General features: G+C 36.4%; 1 protein-coding gene across 1 annotated transcript in view; it reads left to right on the plus strand.

The window, feature by feature from the left end:
• The window catches only part of AK9 (adenylate kinase 9), a 133,318-nt gene that overhangs the window by 79,894 nt on the left and 32,823 nt on the right, over positions 1–20,601 (plus strand). The window contains exons 22-28 of the mRNA XM_078055862.1: positions 373–573; positions 1,355–1,476; positions 6,267–6,479; positions 8,167–8,427; positions 9,561–9,685; positions 13,420–13,639; positions 17,328–17,393. Coding sequence (XP_077911988.1) covers positions 373–573; positions 1,355–1,476; positions 6,267–6,479; positions 8,167–8,427; positions 9,561–9,685; positions 13,420–13,639; positions 17,328–17,393 — 1,208 coding nt within the window. The remainder of the gene's footprint in view (positions 1–372; positions 574–1,354; positions 1,477–6,266; positions 6,480–8,166; positions 8,428–9,560; positions 9,686–13,419; positions 13,640–17,327; positions 17,394–20,601) is intronic.

Consider the following 20,601-nt stretch of genomic DNA (forward strand, 5'->3'; position numbering starts at 1 on the left):
TATGTTGTATGCCAGCTCATATGTATTAATTTAGCTTATTACATTAAAAATGTATGTAGCCAGCGTATAGTACTGTTTTTCATCAAATTTTATTGTATACATTTTATTAACAGTTAAAGTTGCCATACAAAATTCTTATTAATTATCCCTGATTTTGATTTTATTAGTAGATAATAATTCGTCTAAACCAATACAAGGAACAAAGCACAAATTAAAATATGAATTTATGAATTTATATTATTACCTAGAAAACAAATGTATTTCTTTCAAATGTTTTTAAAATACTATAAAGTATAAATTATTTTGGCAATATGGCTAAAGATATAATATTTTAAGACTCTTTTTTCTTTCCTCTAACCTTTACCTCAAAAGTTGTACTCCCTGAGTTTCCAGAAGATGCTTATCCTGATGTTCCTGAAATGGAGCCAATTAAAGAGAAGATTAAACATTTCAACTACATGTGGAAACATCTGGAAGCAACAATCAATGAGTCTATCGTTCAAATTTTAAACTTGGAGATTGCTGACAAAACTCCAGAGGAACTACTTCAAAAAGTAGTTGAGACTATGGAAAGTAAGAGCTGTAATCTTAACATTTATTGTCAAGAACAGGTAATATTATTAAAAGCACTGTGAAAGTTTAAAGCCCTTCTTGATGGTTTATGAAGTAAAACATCCAGTATATTCAGGGTTGATATTTCAAATATTTAAATCTGCTTATCAGGGGACACATGGGTGGCTCAGTCATTAAGCGTCTGCCTTTGGCTCAGTCATGATACCTGGATCCTGGGATTGAGCCCCGCATCGGGCTCCCTGCTCAGTGGAGAGCCTGCTTCTCCTTCTCCCACTCCCCCTGCTTGTGTTCCCTCTCTCACTGTCTCTCTCTCTGTCAAAAAATAAATAAAATCTTAAAAAAAAAAAAAATCTGCTAATCAGAACAGCACAGAGCACAAAGAGCACTGGCCAAACCAGCCAGTTGTCACTTAAAGAATTTGTGAAGACCTGTTTGCATACACATTAAACTAAGAGATCAATCATTATAATCACTCTTCCTAATCTTTGACTACTGTAATATGCTAATATCCTTTTATCCTAAAAATATCTTCCCAAAAGTTACTTCTTTTTTGGGCGCCTGGGTGGCTCAGTTGGTTAAGCGACTGCCTTCAGCTCAGGTCATGATCCTGAAGTCCCGGGATCGAGTCCCGCATCGGGCTCCCTGCTCGGCAGGGAGTCTGCTTCTCCCTCTGACCCTCCTCCCTCTCATGCTCTCTGTCTCTCATTCTCTCTCTCGCAAATAAGTAAAACCTTAAAAAAAAAAAAAAAAAAAAAAAAGTTACTTCTTTTTTTTCTTACAGAACCCTTCCAGTATGTTGCATGGGAGTTAACTATGGAAGATTATGATGAAGAAACAGAAGACTATCAGGCAGAAGCTGAAGTTGATGAGGAGCCAGAAGAGGAAGAGGAGGAAGAGGAAGAGGTATGACTTTATTATTGCTCATTCACATTGGTCACATCACTGAAAGTGCATATATCCAGATGCACAAAGATGGTAACTAGCCCTTTTGGACGCCAAGAAAACAAGCAGGCATCCTCAATTTTATAAATAAATGATTTTATAAATTTTTCAACACACTTGGCCTCCACCCAGCTTCACTTGACCCCTGAAATGCCAGGGCTTCTTAGGCAATATATTATACCCATGAAAAAAGAAAAGGGAAATCTTTTAAATTTTTTTCCATGGGAACATCTATAGGTATTAGAGACAGAAATATTTAAGGGGTGTAAGATACAGATAGCAATGGCCTCTTTGGGAGGCTGCTTGCATGATAATAAGGAGCAGTATTAGCAAAAGGAACAGGTCATTTTCAGGCACTACTCTACTCCCTTAGCACCAGAATTTTGATAACCATTCTCATTTGATAGCCACCCACTTCAGGTATCTATCAGTAATAAAATAGGAAGTGATTCTTTTAATTTGGGGCCTTATCAATTCTTTCAAGTTTCCTAGACCTAATTCCAACATGGGAGGAGGTTCTCCCAAACACAACACCAAGCAGTTCCAGAAGATGACACCAGCAGGGAGTCTGAGAATTCAACTCAATTCTGACGCCATCTACCTGGAGATAGCATCAGATTCCACAGGTTAAGGGTTCAGTCCTAAGGGACTGCTCCCCCACCCCCTACCTCAGCCCCAGGTTGTTTCCTATGCTTCTGACTGATTGGCTACAGATTAGAGATTCCAATAATCTCCTCCATTGGTTCAATTAATTTGCTAAAACAGCACACAGAATTCAGGAAAACATTTACCTACATTTACCAGCTTATTAAAGGGTATGATAAAGAATGCTAATCAACAGCCAGATAAAGCCATACATAGGACAAGGTCCTGAACAAAGAAACTTCTGTCTTTGTGGAGCTTTGGGCCCTGCTTGGTGGCACATGGAAGCTCTTCTAAAAGAAAAGACCAAAAAGCTGTCCTCTAAGGTTTTTATGGAGGCTTTATTACACAGTCATGATTGACTAAGTCATTGGCCATTCGCTGATTCAACTTCCAGCCCCTCTCCCTGACCCCACCTCAGAAGGTTGAGGGTGGAACTAAAATTTCCAGCCTTCTAATCAGCATGCAATAACCTGGATGAATCTCAAGATAATTATGCTAAGAGAAAGAAGCCAGGCAAAAAAAGAATATATCCTGTACGATTCCATTTATATAAAAATTTAGAAAATGTAAACTAGTTATAGGGCTAGAAAACAGAATGGTGTTTGCCTGGGGATGGGGCAAGTAAGAGGCAAATAGGAGCAGGAAGGAGAGATTTTACAAAGAAGTGTGAGCAAAAGGTTGGTATTCATGAATATGTTCATTATCTTGGTTGTGGTGAATTCACAAATGAATACTTCTGTCAAAACTTATCAAATTTTATAGTGTAAATATGTACACTGTTTTAACATCAGTCATACCTCAGTCAAGCTGCTTAAAGTATTAATGGTGGTTATCTCTGAGTGATGGACTTAAAAGTAATTTTTATTTTTTAAGTGCTTATCTATATTATCTGATTTTTTAACATTAGAAATGTATCATTTTTACAATAGGAAAAATCAACAACAAAGATATTTCCTTTTTGCCAAACAGAAAGTACAAAAAGAAACAACAGTTCTAATGCTACTCCAGAATTCAGGAATCATACCAAGATATGCCCAAGTGTTTGTCTTTCTCATCAATCTTGCCTATAGTTGGGGTGCTCTTAAATCTGTATGTTATGTCTTTCTGTATCTGTGGGAAAATAATTCTGGTCTCTTCTCCATCTCTTCTTTTTTCCTTCTATAATACTCAATACTAATTAGGTCTCTTGGATCTATCCTCCAAATATCTTTATCTTTTCCCTCAAATTCTCCATCTCTTTACTCTTTTGTTCATGTATTTGTAGATGTGTCTTCCAATCAGTCTTTTCACTTAAGACATTCGTTGGGGTCCTATTGCTATTGTAACAGATTACCACAAAGTTAGTGGCTTAAAACAATCAAATTATCATATAGTTCTCAAGATCAGTTCTCTGAAATGAATCTAAGGGCTAAAATCAGTATGAGCTATGTTCCTTCTGCTAGAGGAGAAGACTTTTCCTGTTTTTTCCAGCTTCTGGAGGCCACCTGCATTCTTTGGTTTATGGCCTTTTCCTCCATCTTCAAAGCACATTACTTCAACTTTTGCTCTCCATCATCTCATCTCTTCTTTTGCCTTTGACTTTCTTGCCTCCCTCCTAAGGACCTTTTAATTACCTTGGGCCCAGCTGGATGAGCTTCCCATCTCAACATCCTTAATCACACACATAAGGTAACCCACTCACAGGTTCTGGGGAATCTTTGGGGGGCCATTATTCTACTACAAGTGGTCACCCTCTTCTTAGGCCCATTTACATATTTTGTTGGTGCCTGTGAACTCTTTCTAGTGTTTACTTGAATTTCTATTAATGTCTTCATTATTTTCCTACTCTGAGATTGGGTTCTGTCCATCTCTTCTGCAAAGTTTTATGATCTATTTGATCTGACTGATCTTTCAATTGGCTGGGCTCCCTTGCATGGGTGGTGGTTTTCTTTTTTCTTTTTTCTTTTTTTTTTCTCAGTGGGGTTCAGGACAATTGCTGGAGTGATTTAGGTGACAACATTCTCAAAAATTATAAAAGGCAAAGTGGTGTCTCTCCCCACAGATCAGGAGTATAGAGGTAGACAAGGCTGAAGGCCTAAGACAAGCCTGGTTAGGATTTCTCGTACTTGCCCAGATGCAGGGCTGGGGAGGACTCTTCCCACCCATACACCTCCTTCTTGGTCTTTTGTGGGCCAGAGAGACCACAAGCACTTCCCTGGTAATTGCTGATGCTGACATTCCCCAGGAAATCCAGAGATCCCTGCAAAAAAATTCCTCCTAGGACTTGACATCTTAATACTCTGGTCCCTCTGATGTTTGTCTCCAGGCACTCATCTAGCCCATAGTGGTAAATAATGCCATACAGTTTCCTCCTTGCGGATGTTGATGGATTCCTGCTGCCTACCCCAGCAGTTGTTTAAGACTGAGAAGGTGGGAAAGAGAAGAAGGGTGGGGGGATGGGGGAAATAACTGAAGGAGATTAAGAGTGCACTTACCTTGATGAGCACTGAGAAATCTCAAAGATTTGAGAATTCAACACAATTTTAAATGTCACATGACCTTATTTCAGCTTTATCAAAATCCTTAATTTTGATAGCTTATACATTTCAGCTTCAAAATTAAAAAAATATATTATTTTCTAACCCTTCAAGAAAAACCACATATGAATGCTTTATAGTATGGTAGAAGTAGAAATTATAGTTGCCAGATTAAAAAAAAAACAACACGATACCCCGTTATATTTGAATTTCAGATAAAAGAATAATTTCTATGTGTGGTACAAGTTTATACTAAAAAATTATTTGTTATCTGAAATTCAAATATCATTGGAAGCCACATTCTTACTTTTTAAGTCTGGCAACCCTACCTGAAGTGAGCTATTAGCAGGAAAAATTAATTAAACATTCAACTCCAGAATCTGGGAAAAAAGCACAAAAAAAAAACAAAAGAATGTAGAAAGGAGAATAAAGGCAGAAATTAACAAAATAGGAAAAGAATACAAAATAAAAACAGTAAACCTAATTTCAAAAAATGAAAAGTTGGTCCACTGGCAAGTGTGATAAAATAGGCAAACTTCTAACAAGTCTAATTAGGTAAAAAGAAGAAGCAAATAACATTTGAAACAAAAATGGGTATATAATTAAATTTTAAAAACAGGGTTGTTTTAAATTATAGGAACTTTATACTAATAAATTTTAAAGTCAAGATAAAAAGGATCTTCAAAATATGAATTACTAAAATTTGTTTAGGAAGAACTATAAAAGCTGAACAAACAAAAAAGATAGAGGGGAATTACAAATCATTTCTAATATACCTTTGTTGATTAGCTAATTCCTGTGTTGCTTAAAATCTTCCACATAGGGGCACCTGAGTGGCTCAGTTGGTTAAGCGTCAGATTCTTGATTTCAGCTCAGGTCATGATCTCAGGGTCATGAGATCAAGTCCTGCATCACATGATGCTCAGAGCAGAGTCTGCTTGGGATTCTCTTTCTCCCTCTCCTGCCACCCCTCCCCACACTTACACTCTCTAAATAAATAAATAAATAAAATCTTTTAAAAAAAGTCCTCCACATCATAAAAAAATAGCAATACTTCCCTGCTCATTTTTGGAATTTGCATAACTCTCATATAAAAATTGAACAAGAGTGGTGCAAGAAAAGTATAGATTTGTCTCATGTTTGCACCTTTACAGAAAGTTGTTCATTATATCTTGTTTGGGGGGAACAAAAGAGGCTTGTTGTAGAATAGTCTTGTAAAGTATTATCCCATTGGTATTTTTTAAAATACTGTGTCTGTGCCTAAATATGTGTCTATTTTTATATGTATATTGGTAGGATATACTTTGGAAAAGGGTCTGGAAGTGTACACATAAAATTGTTGAGTGTTTTAAAGACATACTGTTACGGAGTAGACATTATTCAAGATGTGAACTCAGAGGGATATGAGAAACTGATGTTTTAATTAATTAAATTAGTACAAGAACTGGCCTTTTGTGGATTGTTTTAAAGACATCTTGTTATGGCTTCAATATTACTCAAGATGCATTATTTTAATTTATTTTTACTTAATTTTTAGTCTTACATCAAAATACTTCTAATACTGTTCTCCAAACTGAATAATATTTGTAGAATGAAGATAGAATTAAGGAGAAGAGAAGGCACTTGGGAGATACAAAGCACTTTTGTCCAGTGTTTCTCAAAGAAAACTTCATCCTACAACCAGGCAGCACAGACGAAGCAGCTAAATATCGAGAAAAGATCTACTACTTTTCAAGTCCTGAAGCTAGAGAGAAGTTTCTGGAGCATCCCGAGGAGTACGTGGCTCATAAAGAACCATTAAAGGTGAAAACAATATTCCTAGCCAATCCTAATGATTGCTCCTGAGTGCTTTTTCAAGTACTTACTGCCAACATTCATCGTTTTACTTAATAGTGAAGTCCCCAATCTGATATAACAATATGGTGAAAATATCTAAGTTCTAAGAGCAACTTTTTGGAATATAAAGTAAAATAATTATCTTTTTTGATTTCTGCAATAATGACTTGTGTCAAACCAACACATACTATCTGTCTTTTTAGCTGAAGTAAAAAGACACAGCTACATTTATTGCTTGCTACATTAAGAGCCAGATGTGTAAGTGGGCAATTTCACAGGAACAGAAAATAGAATAATGGTTGCAAGGAGCTGGGGGTAGGCAGGGAAGAGAATGGAGTTGTTGTTTAATGGGTACAGGATTTCAGTGTGGGATGATGAAAAAGTTCTGGAAATGTATAGTGGTGATGGTTGCACAACATTGTGAATGTACTTATTGCCATTGATTTATACACTTAAAAATGGTTAAAATGAATATACTCAAAACTACTGAATTGTATACATTAAAAGGGTGGATTTTATGGTATTTAAATATACCATCTCAATAAATAAATATTTGAATTTAAACTGAAAAAATGGTTAAAATGGTAAATTTTATGTGATGTATATTTTACTACCATAATAAAAGAACACATGGTGGTAATATTTTATCCATTTTAAAAATAAAGCACACACATAATTACACCAGCTTTAGACAAGAACCTTCATTTTTTTATTTTACTTTCACCTTCTTCCACATGGATATATATTCTTTCCAGTGTATGTAATATTTTATAATCTACTTTTTCACTTAACATTGTATCAATGAAAGCTTATATATTTCTACATAGACCTCATGATGCTTCATCATTTTGATGTACCATTTTAACATCTAATTGTTAGACATTTTTCACAGTATTTTCATAGTGTGATTTGTCATTGTGGATATGAAATAGTACTTAGGAAATCTTTGGGCATGTCATGCTTTGTTTCTCTTGAATTATTTTATTAGTATAATTCCCTAGCATGGGATTACAAGATCAAAATATACAAATCACAATACATTGTCACTTATACTTCCAAGAACACCAATGCCTTCTTTTTTTTTTTTTTTTTCCAATGAAGTAAGCTCCACACCCAACCTGGGGCTTGAACTCACAACCCTGAGATCAAGGGTTGCATGTTCTACTGACTGAGCCAGCCAGTGCCCCTAATTCCAATGCTTTCTTAAACAGAACATATAGAACACAATTTAAACGCTTCTGAATAATTTGGGCTATTTTCATGAACTTCAATTTTTATATGGTGCCCAGGAGGACTACTAAAATATGTGTATGGTTGTGCCGTCTGACACTGTTGGTGTTGTGAAGTGATAATTCAGTTTTAGGGAGAGCAATTAATAAGACTTATGTTTTCTAAAGATTTTATTTATTTATTTAATTGACAGAGACAGCGAGAGAGGGAACACAAGCAGGGGGGGTAGGAGAGGGAGAAGCAGGCTTCCAGCTGAGCAGGGGCTCTATCCCAGGACCCTGGGATCATGACCTGAGCTGAAGGCAGTCGCTTAACCGACTGAGCCACCCAGGCACCCCATGCCTTATGTTTTCTAAATTACTCAAAACTTCCTTGTCTTCACTCTCCTCCTACCCTACCTTTCCCCAACCCACCCCCGTGGCAGGCTCCTCCAGTAAGAATATGCCTTATTGGCCCCCATGGTTCTGGCAAAACCATCTGTGGAAGACAATTAGCAGAAAAATGGGGCATTTTTCATATTCAGTTTGAAGAATTTCTTCAAGAGAAACTAATGCTCAAAACCGAAAAGAAAATTGGAACTGAATTTGAAGAAGATTCTGATGAAGAACAGTTTACAAAACAAGAACTTGAAGAACTTGCAATTCGGGCCGAAGTCAAGATTGAAGAAGAAAATACAAGGAAGCCGGTAGTTATATTAATACTCTCTTTGCAGATAATTATGCTTACTGGTATTAATTTTGGGAAATAGAATATAAGCAGTATAAAACTAAAGTTTCTAGGAAGAAGAAAAAAAATTAGCCCCCCATATGTCATCCTCCCCATTTGTTAAATACATATCTTACTGCTCATCTAGAATACAAAATGCTAAGTTTTACATGACTCCAATAAAAATCTAAAAAGCTTTCCCTGACAAGACTGTTGCTTAACATTTATTTGGGACTCTGTTATTTGATATGTCTGACCTACACTATAAGGTTTTCCTTTATTGTGTTCTCTGTTTTCTGTCAAATATAAAAATCTGCCCCAGCACCAGCAGAGATCTCAAAATATTAAATTCTGATGATGCATTGTAAGACATTTTATATATTTCTTAGATGGTTTCTCTCTGGGATTGTAAAGAGAAAGTTCTGGGGCACCTGGGTGGCGCAGATGGTTGAGCGTCTGCCTTCGGCTCAGGTCATGATCCCAGGGTCCTGGGATTGAGTCCCGCATCAGGTTCCCTGCTGGGCGGGGAGCCTGCTTCTCCCTCTGCCTCTGCCTCTCTCTCTCTCTCTCTGGCTCTCATGAATAAATAAATAAAACATTTAAAAAAAATTTTAAAAAAAGAGAAAGTTCTTAATTCTACATTTTTAACCATTTCTGATATAGTTAGACCCTTTTCTTCTCAAATGCTCCCTTGTAAATGAACCCAGGTATAGATTATATTCCAGAAGACTGCCTGGCTGGCCCATCCTTTAATTAGGATCTAGGTTGAAGAATTATAAGATAAATGACAAAAATTAGTTAAGCCTTATGGGTGTGTGATATAGATTGAACAATTTCTTAGCAAAAAGTGATAACAGATACCCTGAGGCCATGTTTGAAAATCAGCTATGCTAATCATTAGTAACTCCTCTTAGCTATAATATATAATTTAATATTTTAAGCCATATTAAATATTGATTTAAAGAAAAAAGTTCAAGTTTTAAAGTGTTAACAAGCAGCAGTATTAAAAATGACCTAAGAAGAAAAGGTCTTATCCTAATCAACTATGTAATAGAGTATTATTTATTAATACAGAGTTTAAATTTTTTTTTGTTTTCTGATTTTTGTTTTTAGCCTCCAGATGTACAATTTACAGAAGAAGAAGAAGCAATCAGATTAAATCTAATGGAAAATGAGCCATTACCTCCCGAAATTCTTGAAACAATTCTTTCTGAGTGGTGGCTTAAGGAACCAATACGGTATCTTATTTTATATAGAATTATACAATTATTGACTTTTATTTGCTTTATTCTTAAAAGTTAAAAATGGTAATCCAGCATAAATTTAAGATTTTTCTTTTACTTATAAACTAGTGATTCTACACATTAAAAACAGTTGAGGAATCAATTTAAAAATACTGATGCCAGGGGCCCCCTCCCCAAAACAACTGAATCAAAATTTTTAGAAGTGTGAGATTGAGACCCAGGCATTTGTATTTTTGAGAGCTCTCCAGGTGATTCTACTGTGTAGTTGTGGTTGAGTATCCATATTCTAAATCCATATACACTAATGATGGGCTGGACTCCTTTTCTTGGAGCCTTTCAATAATTACAGTTAAGACCACTTAATAACTGTCCACAGTGTTATCTTTCTTAAAAGCCAAGAACAAGCCTGACCTCAGACAGGACTGAGAAATTTAAGAATCTCCATGCCATCAGAGTTTAAAACTTCGCCACAATTTCCGAATCAGAATTGTATTTTTGAGAGCTCCCCAGGTGATTCTACTGTGTAGTCATGGTTGAGTATGCATATTCTAAATCCATGTACACTAATGATGGGATTAACTTACTTAATCCTTACAACTACCCAATGGAATAGAAACTTTTATTATCTCACTTTGGAGATAAAGAAACTATATTATAGAGAATTCAAATTCTGATTAGGAAAGAAGGGACAGCTGGAACAGTAGGGATGAAATCGTTCCTCACAGAAGAGACTATGCTAAAGGCATCTCTAAAGAAAAAGGCATACATCTTACAGCCAAAATATAAAAATCTCTATCAGAAGAAAGAGAAATGATACTTATTATAGTACCAATAATAGCAACGGTTATATGGAACTTACTATGTGCCAGATACTGTTCTACTATATTTTATTCACATTAACTTACTTAATCCTTACAACTACCCAATGGAATAGAAACTTTTATTATCTCACTTTGGAGATAAAGAAACTATATTATAGAGAATTCAAATAACTGGCCAGTCCCAGTACTCCTCTGGGCACTCTTTTTCACCTAGTCCATGGCCTAAATGAGTGAGTGAGGTTATTGGTCATCAACTTTAATTTTAATTTCCTGTTGCCTAAATTGGCTCAATAGTTGTGGTAAACTTAACCAGGTCGACTGCAACAATGTAGTCATGGGGGCCATCTGGTGGCTCCGTCGGTTAAGCACAACTCTTGATTTCGGCTCAGGTCATGATCTTAGTGTCATGGGATCCAGACCTGCATCGGGCTCTGTGCTTAGGATGGGGTCTGCTTGTCCTCTCCCTCTGCCCCTTCCCCTGCTCATGCTCTCTCTCTCTCTCTCTCAAATAAATAAATCTTTAAAAAAAACAACAGCAGCAAAAAACCAATGTAGTCATGGGTTGTTCTTCATTAATTTAGCTCCTGACCTCACACCATACATTAAATTTTTTTTTTTTTAAAAAGTGTATGAATTGAAGAATTAAAAGTAAAAAAGTGAGGGGCGCCTGGGTGGCTCAGTCGGTTGGGCGTCTGCCTTCAGCTCGGGTCATGGTCTCAGGGTCCTGGGATTGAGCCCAACGTTGGGCTCCCTGCTCAGTGGGGAGTCTGTTTCTCCCTCTTCCCCTGCTTGTGCTCTCTCTCTCTAAAGAAAAAAAAAAGAGTAAAAAAGTGAAATTGTAAAAAGCCTAAATAAAATAGCTAAGTATTATGCAACCATTAAAATGTATTAAAATGAAGAATTTGTAATAGCGTGAGCAATGTTATTATATAACATTAAGTTTAAAAAGATACAAAGTTATTTATAATATAATAGCAAGATGACACATAAGGAACAAGCTGGAAAGAAACAAAACAAAATGTCAGTAATCTCTAGGATATGAGATCATAGATAATCTTGCTCTTTTTCATGTTTTTCTCTATTTTCCAATTTTTCTAAAGTAAGATTTGTTGCTTTTATAATCAGGGAAAAAAATCAACACATTTTTAAAGGGCTATTGCATGAGTCCTGGAGAGATATAATACAATATCTATATCTATATCTATATAGATATAGATATATAAGATATAATAAGGTGAACTAAGGTGTAATGGTAGAAATGGAAATGTGGGTACAGAAGAGGACATGCCAGGGTTTAGCTCTTATATGTGAGAAGCAAGAGGGGGTTGGGGGGGCAGTCCAAGTGTCTCTGAAGTTTGGCACCTGAATACCAGTGAGTCAGAAGCAAGAGCAGTGTGGAAGGGTAACAATGAGTCTGATTTTTGACAGTATGATGCATATATAATTCCTGAAGGGCACGTCAATGAAGAAACTAAGCAGCTTCATGAAAATTCTGAATTGAAACTCAAAAGAGAAGGGACGCCTGGGTGGCTCAGATGGTTAAGCATCTGCTTTCGGCTCAGGTCATGATCCCAGGGTCCTGGGATCGAACCCCACATCGGGCTCTGTGCTCAGGGAGCCTGCTTCTCCCTCTCCCTCTGCCTGCCTGTCTGCCTGCTTGTGATCTCTCTCTCTCTCTCTCTGTCAAATAAATAAATAAAATCTTTAAAAAAAAAAAATGAAACTCAAAAGAGAAGTTGGGTATAGAGGTAGAGATTTAGAAGTCATTGACAAAGAAGGCACGGCTGGAACAGTAGGGATGAAATCGTTCCTCACAGAAGAGACTATGCTGAAGGCATCTCTAAAGAAAAAGGCATACATCTTACAGCCAAAATACAAAAATTTGCCCACTTAATATGATTGGAAATATTTTAAAATGTCAGATAAGGCCTCAAACTGTCAAATCTTCATAAAAGTCCTATGAGGAAGAAAACATATGTTTAAATATAAATACCTAAAACAAGCCAAATTTTAGATAAACAGGATAAATTCTCATTCAAAAGGGAACCAATATTGACTCTTTCTTTTTTTTTTTTTAAGATTTTATTTATTTATTTGATAGAGTGAGAGAGCACAAGCAGGGGGAACAGTAGAGGGAGAGGGAGAAGCAGGCTCCCCGCCAAGCAGGGAGCCCAGTGCGGGGCTCGATCCCAGGACCCTGGGATCATGACCTGAGCTGAAGGCAGACACTTAACCATCTGAGCCACCCAGGCACCCCAGTATTAACTCTTTCAAATAAATAAAACCAAGTTCATAAAGCCTGATTGTTTAATAATAAAAATGTAGTCACATTCCAGTTATTTTTCTGATCCTTATAGTTTCATCATACCTGGGCAAGTTTTATAATTCTATTTGAACATAATCATCTTACACATATGAGCCAGTATGCAAACATTAGTAATTGTCATTGATCATAAGGGGACCCAGGGAAGAGGGTACAAACTGTTTCATGAAAGGAAGTATCACTAGAAGAAAAACTATGCAAAGGTAGATTCCCACAAGAGGTGGGCTGGCCAAACCCACCTTCACATAACGGTGACACAGTCATAAGGCTGGGCATTCCTCCCAAGCAGAGAACTTATTTTCTCTTAATTTTTCATCAAATACTAAGACTAAATTTAAGAGAACTTATCTATAATATAAATGTAAGTAAAAAATATTATCATTTTAATCTAATTCAATACATTTGGGAGAAGACACACCATGTTTACACAAGTAGAAATATTACAAGAAATAAAAGATACCACAGTAAATTTTTAAAACTATTCATTGCACATCTTATATAAAGTTGTGATTTATTAATATTTTTTCATTTTAAATCAATATTTATAATATTTTAAGCAAATAAATTATGAAATTTCTACCAAGTTCCACAGGTTTTATATTAGATGGTTTCCCACGATATCCTGAGGAGGCTCTGTTTCTGGGGGAACGCGGATTTTTCCCAGATGCTGCTGTTTTTATACAAGTTGATGATCAAGATATTTCTGATCGACTCCTTCCTTCCCAAATAGAAAAGTGGAAACAGAAACAAAAGAAAAAATTAGAAAGGAAAAAACTCATCAAAGAATTGAAGGCAAAAATCAAGGTATGTATCCAGTAAAAAAATATGGAAGTAAATTTGTTAAGTATCTATTCAGATTTTAATGGTCTTTACAAAAATGTAGTTTTCTGATTTTAATAATACAGTCAATATGAAAACACTTTTAATCAAATATTAATATTATTTACAATTAAACATTTAAAAATTATTTGAGGCCTATGTGATTTGCAATACATTAATGCTTTTCTCTCCAAGGCAAATAAAATTAAAGATAGTGGCAGCACTAACGTATCCCTATACCAGACACAGGAGCAAAGTGGGAGAGGCAACATAAAGAATTAAACTTTTCAGTGGCTTTTTCACTAGTTCCTGGAATGATGACACCATCAAGATCCAGGTATTAGTTTAGGACATCTTTTCTAAAACTGAAATCTGAGGAGTATTACATAAAATGTTCAAAAGTGTCATAGGGAATCCAGCAATTCCACCTCTAGGAACCTATCTAACAGAAATGAAAACAGATCCACATAAAGATTTATATATGAATGTTCATAACAGCCAAAAAGTGAAAACCACACAATATCCATCAACTGATGAATGGATAAATGAAATGTGGTAGATAGGGTACCCTGGGATCCCACCCAAGATGGCGATATAAGAGCCTCCTGAATTCATCTCCTCCCACACACACAGCTACACATGAAGCAATTCCGTCTGAAAGAAATCCAGAAACTAGCTGAGCAACCTGTACACATTGGACAAACGAGAAAATACCCGTATCACCCACATCAAAACAGTTGCTGCCTGAGAGTCCAGCTTCCAATCTGTCTAAGCAGTGTGTGATCCTCCCCTTTGGGACACTGACAGGTGGTGGCACATGCTCAATGACTGGGAGCCACTGAGAACAAAGAAAGTAGCTTGGACAATCACCAAGGTTTGAGAGACAGCCAAAAACTCAGTCCAGGCTGATTGATAAGGTTCATCTCCTACACAAGACTACTCTGTGAAGACTAGGAGTTGTGGCTTCTTCACCTAATGTGCAGAAACCAACACAAAGTCAAAGAAAATGAAAGAGATGAGGAATATGTTTCAAACAAAAACTCCAGAAATAGACCTTACTGAAACAAAGATAAGTGATTTACCTGATAAAGAGTTCAAAATAATGTTTGTAAGATGCTCACAGTATCAGGAGAACAATGCATAAACAAAGTAAGAATTTCAAGAAAGAGATAGAAAATATAAGAAAGTACCAAAGAGAAATCACAGAGCTGAAGAATACAATAACTGAACTGAAAAAATTCAATAGAGAGGTTCAATAGCAGACTAGACACATAGATGAATGGAACAGAACACAGAGCACAGAAATAACCTCATGCCTATATTGTCAATTAATTTACAAGAAAGAAGCCAAAGATATATGATGGAGGACGGATAGTCTCTTCAGTAAATGCTGGGAAAATTGAACTGCTACATGCAAAAGAATGAAACTGGGCCCCCTATCCTATACTATCCATAAGAATCAACTCAAAATGGATTAAAGATTTGAACATAAGACCTGAAACCATAAATCTTCTAAAAGAAAACTTAGGGGGTAAGCTCCTTGACATTGGTCTTGGCAATTACTTTTTTAGATTTGACACCAAAAGCAAAAGTCACCAAATGGGGACTACATCAAACTAAAAGGCTTTTGCACAACAAAGAAAGCCATCAAGGAAATGAAAAGTTACTCTACTGGGTGAGAGAAAATATTTGCAAATCATATCTGATTTGCATCTGATTAGGGGTTAAAATCCACAAAATATGAAGAACTTATACAACTCAATAGCAAAAAAAAAAAATCTGATTAAAAAATAGATTAAAAATCTGAAAAAAATTCAGAGGATCTGAATAAATATTTTTCCAAAGAAAACATACAAATGGTCAATAGGTACATGAAAAAGTGCTCGGTATCACTAATCATCAGGGAAATGCAAATCAAAACCACAATGAGATATCACTTTACACTTGTTAGAACATCTGTCATCAAAAGACAAGAGATAGCAAATGTTGGTTGGACTGTGGAGAAAAGGAAACCCTTTGCACTTTTGGTGGGAATGTAAACTGGTGCAACCACTGAGGAAAATAGTATGGAAGTTTCTCAAAAATTTTAAAATACAACTACCATATGATCCAGCAATCCTACTTCTGGGTATATATCCAAAGGAAATGAAAACAGGATATGGACGAGATATCTGCACTCTTGTGTTCATTGCAGTAGCATTTACAATAGCCAAAATATGGAAGCAACATGTCAATGGATGAATGGATAAAAAAGATGTTGTGTTTATATGTACAATGGGACATTATTCAGCCATGAGAAAGAAGGAAATCCTGCCTTTTGCAACATGGATGGACCTTGAGGATATTAAGCTCAGTGAAATTAACCAGACGGGGAAGACAAATAGTACATGGTATCATTTGTATGTGGAATCTAAAGAAAATTCAAACTCATAGGAACAGAGAGTAGAAAAGTGGTTGCCAGGGACTGAGGGATGGGGGAAATAGAGAGAAGGTGGTAAAAGGGACAAACTTTCAGCTATAAAATGACTAAGATCTGAGGGTCTAATGTATAACATGGTGACTATATTTGATAACATCATACTGTATAATCAAAATTTGCTAAGAGAATAGAACTTAAATGTTGTCACCAAAAAAAAAAAAAAAAGATGAATATTGAGGTGATGGGTGTGTTCATTAATTAAATGGAAGGAGTCCTTTCACAATGTATATCTATATCAAATCGTCACAAGATACACTTTAAATATCTTACAATTTTATAAAGCTGGATGAATGAATGAATATGTGGTATATCCATAAAATGGATACTATTCAGTATTTAAAAAGAACAAACTATTGATAACACACTACAACATGGGTGAAAATCATTATGCTTAATGGAAGAAGCCAGGTTAAAAAAAAAATAGTACATACTATATGTTTCATTCCATTTATAAGACATGTCCTGAAAGGGCAAATCTATAGATCTAGACTAGGGCACAAAGATTGAGACTTTCAAATCTGGATCTAGGAAGACAAAGATGGGACATGAGAGCAGTGTTAAATAATGTGAAGGGCTTTCATGCTGAAGAGAGCTTGTAGGTGTTCCAAATGGCCACAGGGGAGGAACTATTATTGGTAGGAGGAAGGTACAGGGAGATGTATTTTGTTATTAGTAAGAGTTTCCAAAAACAAAACAAAACAAAAAAAAACCAAGATTGGAAGCATTGAGCTATTTGTCAATAAATAAGCTAATCAATTAACTCCAACTCTGAGAGATACTATGACTTAAATTATTTAATACGTTATCAGGCTGTATTTTATTAGTATGATAAAAGATTATCAAACATTTTCAACAAATTGCTTCCAAGTATTTCCCTATTTCTCCATGTACATAATCTACCTCTTTACCAAAGCAACCAAATAAATAATAAATTTGAAAAGGTGTTCTAACATTTGTAGAAAGAATGGCTGCCCCCATGTGCTGTTTATCCCTCTGGAGGGAAATAGCTAATGAGAAGTTCCAGAGGTACAGGATGAAGTAGCATAATTACCACCATCACGAGCTTTTCTGGAAAGTTTACCATCCTTTCCTCCAAATGCCAGTCCCACTTTGGGAAAAAATATATATACTAATACATAAAAAGTAATTTTATCATTATCCATTAAAATGTTTAAATGTCTCGTTCTATAACAGGATACTATGATTTCTAAAAGAAGGGCTGAACTTCTAGCAGAGAAAGAAAAAAGACATAAAGGGGAGGTAAGTAAATAAAATGGTTGCTTTTTTAAAAAGGCAGAATATCCATAATACCATATTTATATATTCTATATATTTTTACATATCAACAGTATGAAATAGATGCTTAGAAGAAGTATTGAAGGAAGTACACAGAGTTTACGTTTGAGTAGTAAGATTATATATCACTTTTTTCTTTATATTTTTTGATATTCCATAATTGTTTACAATGACCCATCATTATTTTTATAATCAGAAAAGTGAACATTTTTATAAGAAGGAAAACCACTAAAGAAGGTTAAATAATCAAATTCAAAATATAATACTACATTAAACTACGCTTCTTTTGGATTTTCATTTTTGCCTTGCACACTTGCTGCCCGTGCCCCAGGGAGATAGTCTGGGAGTCTGGGATTGAGGTCTAGACAGGGAGTCTGTGAAGCTGTGCTGGACCTAAAATAAAGATTATGTTGAGATAAAGAATGGAACGAGGCAGAGCCTGTGAACTCTCAGACTTATATATTGTGCAGGACACTCAGTACAAGCTCCTTTTCTCTATCTGCTGATTTTTCAAAAAGATAAACCTTGAAGATCGTGGATTTTGTTTTGTTTGGAGAGGAGCTGTTCCCGAAATGACCTAGCTGACACCAGTGCTATAGCCAAGCTTACTCAGGGGTGCAGAATTTAAAGAGGAGGTGTGACTAGACATGCTAGCTCTAAGAAGTTACCTGAGGCTCATATTTATACAGTCAGCTTACAAGTAAATCCCTGTAACCAAGGCAAACAATAAGATGGTTCCTGCCTTCTGCCATTTCCTTCTGGCCTGAAGCACCCTGTACCATCTTTTCAAAACTGACTCTCCTATGATCTGATTTCCAACCATATAAAAATATTCAACCCAACAAGGGGAAGGAGAGAAGAGGAATCCAGGAAATAGGACTTGCTTACATGGAGCCCTGTCTCCCCCTGGACTTAAGTACAGAGGACTGCTGGTACAGAGCAACCGTACCTGGGGGTCAAAGCATCGCAGAACAGGGGCCAGAACAATTGTTTCTTTGTCCAAACAAAGTGTCTGCAACCAAAAGTAGATCTAAAACCATTAGACTGAGAACGTTCTGGCACCATCTAAGGAACAAGAACCCTCCATTATTTGCCTTAATCTTCACTTACCCATTCAGCCCGTCAGCAGTCCATCAGCAAACCTTAATTGAGCACTCACTGCATGCCTGACACTATTCAGTCACTGGGGGTTCAGCCATGAACAAAATTGACAGAAGTTTCCGGCCTCATTCTACTGTTCATTCCCTGAACAAGCAATGTTCTGAAATTCTACTCTGTTCAAGGAGTCATGCTGATGTTTAGGATTAAAAAACAAAAAACAAAAAAAAACCAATCCAGACATCCTAACCTGGGCTCAACCATAGTTACTACCTTTAGCCCTTGGGAATCCCAAGTGGTCCCCTTAAGAATCACCTCATAGGGGCGCCTGGGTGGCTCAGTCGTTAAGCGTCTGCCTTCGGCTCAGGTCATGATCTCAGGGTCCTGGGATCGAGTCCCACATCGGGCTCCCTGCTCAGCTGGGAGCCTGCTTCTCCCTCTCCCTCTGCTGCTCCCCCTGCTTGCGTGTTCTCTCTCTCTCTCTCTGTCAAATAAATAAATGAAATTAAAAAAAAAAAAATCACCCCACATGTCTCAGCAACGTACTACCAAAAAAGTCCAGACTTTGGGGTTGAGCTGACCTAAACTGGTATCCTTTCTCTAGTACTTGCTGACTTTGTTCACTGCTGGCTCCCCGGGGCCTCACATAGTGCTAACACATAGTAGGCACTCAACAGTTGTTTTGTTGCTGGTGTATAACTTTGAGCAAGTTTCTTAATCTCTCTGAACCTAGATTTTTTTTGTAAAATGGAAAAAAATTAACAATATCTAGTTTCCTGAATTAATAATACTTTAATTTCTCCCTCTTTCCTATTTTTTAGTTAAACCTCCTTTTTCTTAAGAGAATCAGTTTTCAGGATAAATTTTAAATGTTCTTAATTTGTAATTTTTCTATTTGTTAACATTAGAATGGTGGGATTTCTTACTATTTTTCATTCAAAAATTCAATATTCTATCTTATAAATTAAGTAGGTTTTTGTAAGTTAGCTCTCCTAAGACTTAGTCTTTTACAGAATTGGCTATGTATCCCCACACAATAAATTTATACAAACTGACTTTGGGAAGATAATTTCTGAAATTTTTGATGAATCAAAGATGAAAACTATGTATTGATTTTTTTTTTACTCCTTTGAGAATTTTATGTTATGTCCTGCTACTGCCTCAGACAAAGAAAGACTAAACAAAATGTAGCCTCTCAAGGATCATACAGTGTGATTGCTATAGTCAGTTAATGTGACACCCTGACTCAAATCCATTCTGACTCTACATAGACCCTGGAGCTTGCTTTCATGAACAGAACCAGTGGTCTTTTCATCATTTGCCTTTTGTATAAAATGTGCAGCTCCATGACTCACCTTTTCACAACTAATTGGGGAACCGTATGCAAATAAAGCCCCTCCCAGGTTTGTCTTCTCCTCCTTAACAAAAATCATTGCCCTCACTGTCTGAATTTTTTTGCAGCAGGTAACACATTTTTAACGTTAGAAATTACTTCAGTCTTGAGGGGACTGCTTGCATTAATTTTGTAGGAAAATGTCGCCATCTTGTGGAATTTTAGTCTCCAAGTGTGCCTAAAGAATAATCTATAAATCAACCACTTTGTATAGAGATTTAGTTTGCATACTTTCCAACGCCTCAGAGGCCTCGCTTCTACTCCTGGTCCTTGCTCCAGAGTCTTGGCTCTCTTCCTGTTCACTGGCTCCTTCTCTGGTGCCTCAGTCTCTTCTATCGAATTGTGGGTAGCCACAGACAGGAGAAAGCCAGAAAGAGCCAGGACGGGGAGCCAGACCACAAATCAGCAGAATTGTGAGGGGCTACACCCAGGTGAATAGTTAATAGAGATAAATACCATGAGTACAAGGGGCAGCCAAAGTCAGGGTCCAAATGAGGTTGAAACAAGGTTCAAGACCAAGCACCTAGACAAGACCATCCTTGAGGCCTTCTAGGAAGAAGGCAGAGCGTATAGGCCCAAAGGTCTATGTGCAGAGAGCTCTTTGGGATGGAACAGAAAGCAAAGGTGTGTATGGGGTGTACAGGTTGGGGATTGAGTTTTTTTAAAGTTTTTATTTAAGTT

This window comes from Halichoerus grypus, chromosome 9 (assembly GCF_964656455.1).
Source record: "Halichoerus grypus chromosome 9, mHalGry1.hap1.1, whole genome shotgun sequence".
In the NCBI taxonomy this organism is placed as follows: domain Eukaryota; kingdom Metazoa; phylum Chordata; class Mammalia; order Carnivora; family Phocidae; genus Halichoerus; species Halichoerus grypus.